This window comes from Barbus barbus (assembly GCF_936440315.1).
Source record: "Barbus barbus genome assembly, chromosome: 27".
In the NCBI taxonomy this organism is placed as follows: domain Eukaryota; kingdom Metazoa; phylum Chordata; class Actinopteri; order Cypriniformes; family Cyprinidae; genus Barbus; species Barbus barbus.
The window spans coordinates 11,676,541-11,687,186 of NC_136755.1; the positions used below are offsets into that span (position 1 = coordinate 11,676,541).

At 37.8% G+C, this 10,646-nt stretch overlaps 1 protein-coding gene across 1 annotated transcript; it reads right to left on the reverse strand.

Moving 5' to 3' along the window:
- Nucleotides 1-1,359: 1,359 nt before the first annotated feature.
- On the reverse strand, nucleotides 1,360-7,703 carry LOC306847609 (tribbles homolog 1-like). Its single transcript, XM_079381653.1, has 3 exons — nucleotides 7,141-7,703; nucleotides 6,070-6,362; nucleotides 1,360-2,358 (listed from the first exon to the last, which is right to left on the reverse strand). Exons 1-3 carry the CDS (start codon nucleotides 7,423-7,425, stop codon nucleotides 1,893-1,895), a joined length of 1,044 nt encoding a protein of 347 aa, XP_079237779.1. The 5' UTR covers nucleotides 7,426-7,703; the 3' UTR covers nucleotides 1,360-1,892.
- Between the last annotated feature and the right edge of the window lie 2,943 nt (nucleotides 7,704-10,646).

Below are 10,646 nucleotides of genomic sequence, written 5' to 3' on the forward strand. Positions count from 1 at the left end.
AATAGAAACCACAAGGAATTACATGCAATGCACTGTGCTACACTAGAGAGATGTATTTCACAGAATGCACCACAGATGTAAATAAGAAAGAGTAATCTTTATTCAGTTTTGTTCACACACTTAAGATGTACATATTTACAAATACTCATTTGTACAATGAATTTTAACCGTTAAACTCTCGTGGGTCAAGCCTTGAGGTTTGTGTCACAAATACATAATTCACAGTGCAATATGAACTCTGTGCACTCGTGTCAGCTTTCCCATGTGTTGCATGCATGAGACAGCCATTTTGCATACCCTCCAGCCTTCGCTTATAAAGAACCTTTCAGAAACCATAAACGTCGTGTATCACCATTATGCTTGGGTCCAGAGGTAACACACAACCCCCAACACGAGGGGAAGCAGAAAACAGACCTTTATAGGACGCTCTACCCTTACAGTAGTGCTATTGTAGTACTGTTCTCCTTTCTTTAAAGTGAGAATAAAGCTATGCATATGTAGTCATACTGAGCACACTAATCTGGGTTCATAGCCCTTTCCTCTTCGTTACACCAACGCCCAGCTGTTGAGTCATCTTATATCTTACCGGCAGTATGAACTGGCCTGCCATGCTGAAGCCTCATGCTTTTATGAGGTTGCTTGGATTCAAGTAAGGAAACCGTGACTAGAAGGACTAGAGAGATCAGGATACAGCAGAATAAATGAACACTTTGTATCAGTCTGCAAGAAGCTCATCCTGAACATTTAAGAATCTGTATGTAACGGTGACCCCTTGGTTGTCACAGTCAATGAGTGGCATTTAACCTTTGAACGGCAACAGTTTGGCAATTCTGAGAGGCTTAAGTCAGAATAGCTCACAGTATCTGTGATTTAAAACAGCTTATATAGCATGTAAGACGAAGTGCCACTTAAAAATGAAGTGAAGAATTAAATGATCAATTTATTACATTTATTAAAAATGAACAAATATAGACTTAATTACTAGTATTTTATTTAATTAATGTTTAAAATTTTAAATATAACAACAAAATATTTTTTTAAATTATTCATATAAATAGTAAAACAATCCAACTTTTATATATAAGCCATTTGCCAATTGCTTTCTTTATCCTTTTGTCAGTCAGCTTCGAAAATATCATTGGATAGTTCATAAATGGCAGCAACCAATGAAATTTGATAGACTTTTAGGATACACACATTTGACGCACAATGCCTGTCAATGTGTAAAGAATAAAAGAATTAAGAAAAGCAATTAGTTGTTGTTTTAAATGCTTTAAAAGAAAAACTTTTGCATTTAAAAACTATTTATCATCTATTGTTATATACATTTCTAAACATGAATTAAGGTTTTCTATTTTTCTATTGAAATTATATATATTTTTTATTAAATGCATTGATAATTGTTTCTTCATTATATTTTTTAAGCTGCACTTCTAGTCCTCCATATGTATGTATGTGTCAGATTCCTCTAGGTTTCATTCTCCTCCTATTAATATACACATGTAACTTTGGTACCGCAGTATTCAATTGGAGAGTCAACCTACATGTTTCGTTTTGACAGTAATCTTGAAGCCACAGGTCTGGCCCATAGGCCGAGGTTAGTCACCAAGCCAACATTCTCACATTCTCTCATTATCACATGACCCATAATGCCCAGTCTCATTCACTTCATACAGCACAAGAATGGTTCACTAGCAAACGACTTCAAAATACACTGGTTGTTGTGCACATCGTCCTTAAACCTGACACAGATGATACAGTACTTTGAGTGAATATTCACTGAGTGTATACTTCTGAATCTATTACAAAGTCCATATAAGAAACCAAATAATAAAAACAAAACACCAAGATAACCAACAGTTTTGGTCCATATTCAAGCTATATTGGTTTCCTCAGGAGAAAAGATCCTCGTCCTGCTCCATTTCTATCTGGGGCACTGTCTGTTCTCTGAGGTTGACGTGCTGTTCTGCGTTTCCTGTGTCCTGCATGTTGCCGTTGAACCACGGGTGAATGAGGACGTCTGCTGTGGTCAGTCTTTCGCTCGGGTCCTTTCTCAGCAGACTGCGAAGTAGGCAGCGTGCCCTTAAGGACAGCCCATCGGGAAGGCAATATGTGCCCCGTCGAATCTTAGAGAACAGGGTTGCGGGGTCCGGGTCGTGGAAAGGATAGCGGCCCACCAGCATTGTGTACAGCATGACGCCGAGGCTCCATGCATCCGCCTGCTTGCCTGAGTAACACCCTCCTCCGTTCAAAATCTCAGGACTCACGTACGCAGGGCAGCCATGTGTGTCGAACATCGAGTCGTCCTCTCCGCACAGAATATGGCAGTCCTCCAGACCCTCTAATTTCAGTTGGGTCCTAAAACAAACACATCATGTTTAGTACAGCCATGGAAGAGTTATAGTGTTGTGGCTGTTAAGAAAGTCATATGACTGGCTTATGCAGTCCATTTAGAATCAGCTACATTTCACTAATGATCAGGTCATATTTTACATTTTCCACACTTCCTTTTGATGTAAAACTTGTGGAGTTTTCCAAACTGAAGTAAGTACGATTTCTTAATGCTTTGGAAAAAAATCTATTAATTTGATCAAAAATGCAGTAAAATTGTGAAATACAGTACTCTTTTTTTATTTTAATATATATTTAAAAATATAATTTATTCCTGTGATTCAGCCTTCATTGTCACATGATTCTTCAGAAATCATTCTCGTTCGCTGCTCACAAAACTTTTTTTATTATTATCAGTGCTGTTATCATCGTAGTAGTACGATGTACTAGTAGTTGTTCTACTTGATATTTTTGTGGAAAGCTTTTTTCTTCGAACGTTCAAAAGAACAGTATTTATTTGAAATAGAAATATCTTTATTGTCACTTTAGATCAATTTAATGCATCATTGCTGAATAAAAGTATTATTTATTTTAAAATATCTTACTGATCCCAAATGTTTGAACAGTAGTGTATTTTAAGGCTGTCATATTTAATGCATGAATTTATAAATTAATATAAAGATATTGATGCAATGATTATTTTACATTCACTAGATTTGATAAAAAATAATACTTCATTCTGCTTTCTAAATACAGGTAAGAAATTACTAAAAAGTAAAGATCCTTAATATATTTTCCAAATAATATTTTAACAGTTTGCTTTAGCATAATGATAATTGTTATTTTTATTTTTTTTATAGATTAAAATATTAAGCTGCCTACATTTTTTAAAGAAGGGGGGTTTTGCAAAAAGATAATCATTTTTGGCCTCATTTGTTCCTTGGTATCAATAAATTTGACAGCCCTTGTTATGCATTTCCATAGCTGGTAATCTCTTAATAAACTGCCATTGGAGAGCAAGTTCACGTTACAAACAGCCTTAAGCATTGTAAAATATGTTAATCTTGTGTTACACTTTTAACAAATCTGAAAACACAATCAAATTAGCCAGTTTAAAACACGGGGGATGGGGCGATGTAAATGACAGGTGATCCGGCTCTGCAGAAGTCTGCATAGCTTTCTGCAGAACTCTGTGGGCACAGATTTCATGTGGGCCTGCCGATGATGGATTTAGTATCTTTCTCTTCCCCTGCTAAACAAAGTGATGTATTGAAGCCTTCCTTTATTGTGCACTGAGCTGAAACAACTCTCTGTCACGTTTGTTGAACTCACAGATTGCTGTGAACGTAAATCACGGCAAAGACAGCCGCTCTTAGTTCTGACCCTCAAACTCTGCTACTACAACAAATAAAGCACAGATCCTCATCTAATTACGGCCTTTGATTAAACAAAAGCACGCACGAGAGTTTCCACAATGCACACACACAAAATAAACACACTTCCTCTCATTCCGAAGCGCTCTGTAATGTATTCTTGTAAAGTCTGGGCTAAGTTTAGCTCAATTTCCAATAGGAAACAAATCCCCTACTACTCTAGGAATATCCCTGTGGACTTTAACGGTAGACTTGATGACCAATGAGTCTGTGGTATCCCTTTCAGTAAAATGAGCTGCCCTGCGTGCTATTGTGTTTCATCACTGGCTATCGGCCTCGGTTTGGGGGGGGGGGGGGGGGGGGGGGGGGGGTTGTAGATGACACAACAGCATTCTGCCAGGGAAGTGGAGAGAATGAGTCATAGTCCTGTGTGTGTGTGTGTGACAGACAGAGAGACTGAGGACAAATGAGTGCACTGCGCTGTGCTGCAGGTCCACTGTGTTCTTCCTGCACCTGTGCCGTACGCTCACGGCATCTGGCAGAGCCTTATTACCCACGAACAGCGCTGTTACATCAGTGATGCATGAATGGCCCCTGCCCAGCCAGCCTGTTTGTGTGCGTGTTTCACAATCTAACTACAGATGCATTCCAGGTCAATGAGCGTCTTTGTGTATGCGATCACACACCATATCTCAGCGTTATCACAGTTTCGGCCTTTTTGTTGCTTATCCATCACTCATCATTACCACATTTTGCAAAAGCTATTCTAGCTATGGAAAATGCATTCGGAAAGATACAGTGTGTACAAACAGCAGGTTTGCATAACCTGTCACTATGGTGCTTGATGCCAAACAAAGTGAAAGAAAACACAAATGCTTCTTTGCGCTTTTCGTCTGACCAAATGTCAGCATGCCCCGGTCACGTCTACGCTAGACGGACGCATCTGCTAGGTCAGACTGCCAATCTGTAAGTGTCGCAATGGCCACAGCCGGCGCACCTCACCTACGAGCGGTGCCGTAGTCAGGAGTGGAGTGTCGAGTGTGTTGGTATGATCCTGAATGGTGAGTTTCCCCTCTGTGTGCATTGTTATGACTCATCTTGCTGCACCCGTTGGCTGCTATGAGAGAAGGGTGACTACGTCCTCTTACACGTTCTTGTCTGCTTACATTCACTCAAATGAAAACCGATGCCCAAAGGTCAGGCTAAAAATGTTGGCCCAGAAATGGCAAACCTACTGTATGTATTGAGAGATGTGAAAAACAACATATTTGCTAAATCAGCTAATTGGTGGGTTGCCTGACAGACTATTGACTAATTGGTTTTAAGGAAGCCCGGTATAATTAGATGAGTTTAGTTGACACTAAACAGATGCGTTTTAAAGGGAAATTTACATAGTAACATCGTTTTTGCATTCAAAAACATTTAGACACAGTGTAATGCAACAGAATGCAGGAATCCCAAGCCATGTGTATAAACTGGATTAATTTGACACACAATTATTTTGGAAGCAAACTTTTCCAAGTGAGTGCTACTGTCTAGCAGCCGAAACACAGCATGCTAATTAAAGCATCTATGTTCAAATATAAAAAGTAATGTTTCATATTTATCTTTATATAAAAATAAAAATAAGTAATATTTTATCTAAAAATACATAAACTAATATTTAATCAAATATTAAAAATGATAAAATATGTATACATAATATTTTATATATCAGTTTTATTCTTTATATATATCAGTTCTATATGTTATATATCAATAATAGATAGATAGATAGCTTTCCTGTAGCTCAAATAGTAGAGCATGGCGCTAGCAACGCCAAGGTCATGGGTTCGATTCCCAGGGAAAGCAAGAGCTGATAAAAACGCAAAAACTGTAACTTGAATGCAATGCAAGTCGCTTTGGATAAAAGCGTCTGTTAAATGCATAAGTGTAAATATATATAGATAGATAGATCATCAGGCTCCAATGTTCTCTTCATTGGGGATTGTGGATAAAAATAATTAAATTCAGTCACTTTTATTTTTAATAATTCATTTAAGTAATTCAGAGGACTCTCGTTTTCTACAGAAAAATCTCTGGTTCGGAGGTCGGATTACCATTTGTTCCTTTTACAGAGAAACATGAGTAAATTAGTGTTAATAGGTTTGTTCCATTGAGTCTTTAGGGAAGCAGCACCAATCACCCGCAATGTGACACATTGCTGTGAGGAAGCGAAAACTGAATGAAACTAGAACTGACACCATTCACCCAGTAAAACGCTGCTGATGTCACAGCATTGATGCACGAGGTAAAGTACCGCACCTGGCATGCCCAAAAAAACACCCGCTTTCTCACACTCTCACACAGACACTATAACTCTCACCTTTTCTTGTCTGAGAACACAAACTTGCAAAGCTTGAGGTCTCCCAAAATGATGCCAACCTGGTGGCAGTGGTTCACTGCAGATACCACTTGGTAGAAAAGCTTGGAAGCCAGGTCTTCAGGAAGCCTCTTGCTGCTCTTTACAAAGGTGTGCATGTCGCCAAAATCCTTCTCTTGGAACACATATGCCTTGCACTCCCCAAGAACTATGTCTTTGATCTGTGCAATGTTCTTATGACTTGACAGCATGCTGTAGGCTCTTATTTTCTCCTGGTAATGGCCCATATCAAACACCTGCAGATGGCAAAACAAAAAGTGTTCAGTATAGTATTATAAGTCAACTACAACTCTGACCTGGTAAAGTCAGTTCACTGGAGGTGAATGGAGGTGATGCTCTAAGATTAAAGCACAAACACACTATGAAAAATGGAATGTCTTTTGAAGTAATAATCCTATATAGCCTTTTTGTGTGTCATGTCAGCCCCATTCTTCTCACACAGTTGCAGATGCATTTGGAAATACTTGATACAGATCCACAAGACTGTCATATTTGATTTTATAGATATAAATAAAATGGCATCCATGTAATCTGCACACAAATTCTGATATCCCTTCCCCACTGAAAGTGTATAATTATTGTAAAAAAAATTTATGTAAAAAAAAAAAAAAAGATTATGAGACCCGACAATTCTTTTTTTGCAATTTCATTTTTTCATATAGATTTTTTTGTTAATATCTCTGAGATCATATAGTACCTGCCAGTTTTAAGTTTGCTGTATTGTTTTCTGTTTTATTTGCATATTTCTATATAATATAGGACTATAATATTTATACAATAAATATAAATAATATAAATAACAAACAATATAATAATAATTTGTTTAATTATTATTATTATTATTTAAACTTTAAAATCATTGCGTTCTTAACACTTTCATATTTATATATATTTTTAAACTAAAGACTATAACATGTTGTGCTGGGTCTCGGAGGCATAAAACGTGTTAGCTGACCGAAGTGGATCATACTTATGTAGGTCATGTACATTATAGTAGGCTATGCAGCGGTTTACCTTGCAGAGCAGTTCCTCTCCTGTGTCCATGTCCAAAGCGCTGTGCAAACCCGGTCGGTCGGTCAGGGGCACTAGCAGGAACTGGCCGATACGAGCGGGACCCTGGTGGGCTGAGTTGAAGCTCAGAGGTGCTCCGCTTACCGGGGATCCCGGTGAGGAACCCAGCAGACCCGCATCAGCCGAGGACTCGCTGAGCCGCGGACATCTGGTCACAGGCTCATCTGTGTCAAAGGGCTTGTGTCCGTATCTTCCCGGTACCGGATTCTGAAGCCACTGCACGCTCATTCTTACAAACTGCAGTAGTTGAAACTGATATAATCGGGCTGATTTCAAGCAAACATATTCCAGGAAAGGATCTGTGCACTGCGCTGCAAAAAGGAAAAAAGATCCTACTTACTCGTCAATGTAAGTTTTTTTTTTTTTTTTTTTTGCATTAGCTAGTCCGTTTGAGCTTTGTGAACAACATTGAAGCCCAAGAGATACTGTATGAGGCAGCTGTGTGGTGTGAAATATTCCCGGTGTAGATCTGAGCCCGAGAGAAGGGCTGTCTGACTCATTGAACTACTGATGCTATTTTCTGAGCTCTACTTTCAGCTGATGTCCGATTCGAACGAATCGGTTCTTTTTAGTGATTCAATTGAATCGATTCGAAAGCTTCTTTAATAATTCCATTGAATGGACGAACCTTGGCAGCACAACTGCGAGGTGTTTGAATCCAAAAGCAATACGATCGATACAGCCGAAACTAAACAAAGCGATAATTAGCTTAACTAAAATGTGTTTTACTTCATACGTGACGCACACAATATCGCGCTTATAGGTACTTTAGCGGAACCTTTGAGTGATGACTCAAAAGAATCATTGAATCGCTTTTATCGAATCATTTCGTCCGAACGAAGCGATTCGCTAAAATGAATCGGACTTCCCAAAGCTGGAACTCCGCCCGGTTCAGACTCTCTCTAGTGACACATTCATTGCAGTCTCGACGATTGAGCAATCGCCACATGCCATTCACCTTCCAGATGAATAGTAAAGCGCTGGTTTAATCAACTTTCCTTTCCCCTCAGCAGTCAAATCTGCATGCAAAGAGTTTAAGTAACACTTAGGCTATATAAAACTGCTGCCTTTGTATTCTTTTCAAATGTATACAATTTACTCCAAATGTTTGTCATTGTGAAATCCAAGGAAGTTGCATTCATATTTTTCATTCTTCATCAAAACACATGGCTCGGCAATGATTAACTTGTTTCGACATTCAGGGCTCAAGGGGTTATGTTGTGTTCATTAATTCTGCTGCACTATATGCCTGTTTTCTTACTAAAATGTTTTATGTAGGCCTATCATCTTCCTGCAAATATGTCAACCACCACAATTAAATATTTATCCCGCTTGGCATAAAAACATGTCTGTGTCTGAGGAATCGGTGGGTTTGTACTTCATATTTGCAGTTCATATTTGTTAATGTGCTGATGAGTCATCGCCATAAAGAGAAAGACATGGGAGTGGTGGTGGTGCCCTTTGTAGAATAACCATAGATCTTACTAGGAAGGAGATATTTGTCTAATTTAACCAGAAGGGTAATGCACAAAGAGCTGGAAAACATATGCCTATATGACGCACAAAATAAATTTGTGTCTCACCGTCTCATTCGGCCTATTAGCATACTTCGGCAAACAGCCTGCAGGGCACGCAAGACAGCGACTCCAGCATTGTATTTCAAACATCAGTTGTGTGACAAAATAAAATCTGACTCAGCTCCTAATTGGCTGCATATGGCTATATATCCCACACAGACTGTTAAGTAAGTCACTATTGAAACCTTTGTCCCCGTTTCATTGGTTGTGACCGCTCTTAATCTGGAAGGGTGTAATTGAACAAGCACCTGTTTCACTAGACAGAAAAAGAGAGCCCTGTTTAGAATAGACTCAAGGGAATGTGGGCAGTTTTTTCTGCTTAAAATATCAGAGCTTTTTCAGTGTTAATGAGAAAGATAAATGAGTGTTTTTGTGGGCTAATGATCAAAGTCTAAAATATGTGCCGAATAAAAGTATTCTGAGGTGATTTCGTGGTATGAGAAAGGTTCCTGCAGTTCCAAAAAAGAAGCGTGGAATATTTCAGTACACTTCATTCCTGTCCTGCTTGCCTGAATTCGTAACTTGTGTATAATAGATGGTGCATCTGCGGCCTGCAGGTTTGGAGTTCAAACGTGGTCAGATTGAGGATTTAACATTAAAGACAGATTATTTTTAGCAACCATGTTTTCTTTGACTGTAAAATATCTCTCTGATGACTCAGTATCTGATATCTGATGTATGTGTTTGTTATGCTGTTAAGCAGGAACAGAACAGGTTTTCTGCGCTTCCTTTCCCTTTAGAGTAAAACACCCTACACTCCATGGGAAATATCTACTTCTCCTTTGTTATGACATAAACAGGTGTCACTGAGACCACACTGGACGGTATTTGTGTTATGTTTGCATGTGATTCAGAGAACATGGCTATTTGAGGTCATTCTCGCTTGAGAGCCCTAACAGAGCTCTTTTCCACTGTAATTAGCTGACTCATTGCCAGTAGCAAAGACAAAGTGAATTGATCATTCTGTACACTGAACAACTCAGCCAGAAACAGGTACGTTCTCTTTAGACACACAATGCACAGTGCACATACACCAGATGCTTTGGAAGAAAAAAAAAATACTGGTGAATCTGGCCTTGACAGGAATGATACATCATAAGTGTGGCTGAACTTTAACCATGAATATGACTGTCAAAAACAAAAAATAGGGAAGGTCTGAGTACTAGACGCAGCCCAAAAGGTGTAAAGTCAGTAGGTTTACCGCACAAGATAGCATTTCAGTCACCAGATAAAACTATTTATGGAGATCCATTTCTGCTTCAGAGTAAAAACTATAAATAAAGTAATTGTGAGAGAAAGTTTAAAATAAGAAATAAAGATAAAATTGTGAGATTTAAAGGGATATCTTTGTGTAACCGGGAGCTTAATTGTATTGAATGTGCACTTGTAGTGTACTTCAAATCTTTAAAGGCGTATTTTTTAAATGTGCAGATAATATAATATTACTGAATAGTAATTAAGTGTACTTAAAGGAAGTGCACTTTAATGGCTGTTTATATATATACTTAAGTGCACTTTGTAATATCAAATTAAAAGTTTTACATTAAAGTACATTTTTAATCATTAAGTTTTAATAATTTTCTTTTTTTGTTTTAATGTAATACACATATTTTGAGGCAACATGTAAAGAGGCCTACTAAAGCACATGTAAAGTACTTGATTATAATTTTAATGTTATTCACTGTAGTGTGTTATTCAGTTACATTTAAAGACAATACTGTAAATTTAATGTACTAAATTGCAACTTCATAATTACATATTTAAAATTATAATATATTTAAATACATGACACAAGTTTAATTAGAAATTACATTAAAATTATATTTTAGTTTACCATAAATACGTATCTGTACATTTGGTAGTACATTTTAA

What these genes read in the sequence shown, in the direction of transcription:
- LOC306847609 (XM_079381653.1), bottom strand. Translation starts at nt 7,425, where the DNA reads ATGAGCGTGCAGTGGCTTCAGAATCCGGTACCGGGAAGATACGGACAC. An exon ending in GAGAGGAACTGCTCTGCAAG is followed by an intron (nt 6,363 to 7,140) that starts GTAAACCGCTGC and finishes TGCCATCTGCAG; the next exon opens with GTGTTTGATATGGGCCATTA. An exon ending in GTGTTCTCAGACAAGAAAAG is followed by an intron (nt 2,359 to 6,069) that starts GTGAGAGTTATA and finishes TGTTTGTTTTAG; the next exon opens with GACCCAACTGAAATTAGAGG.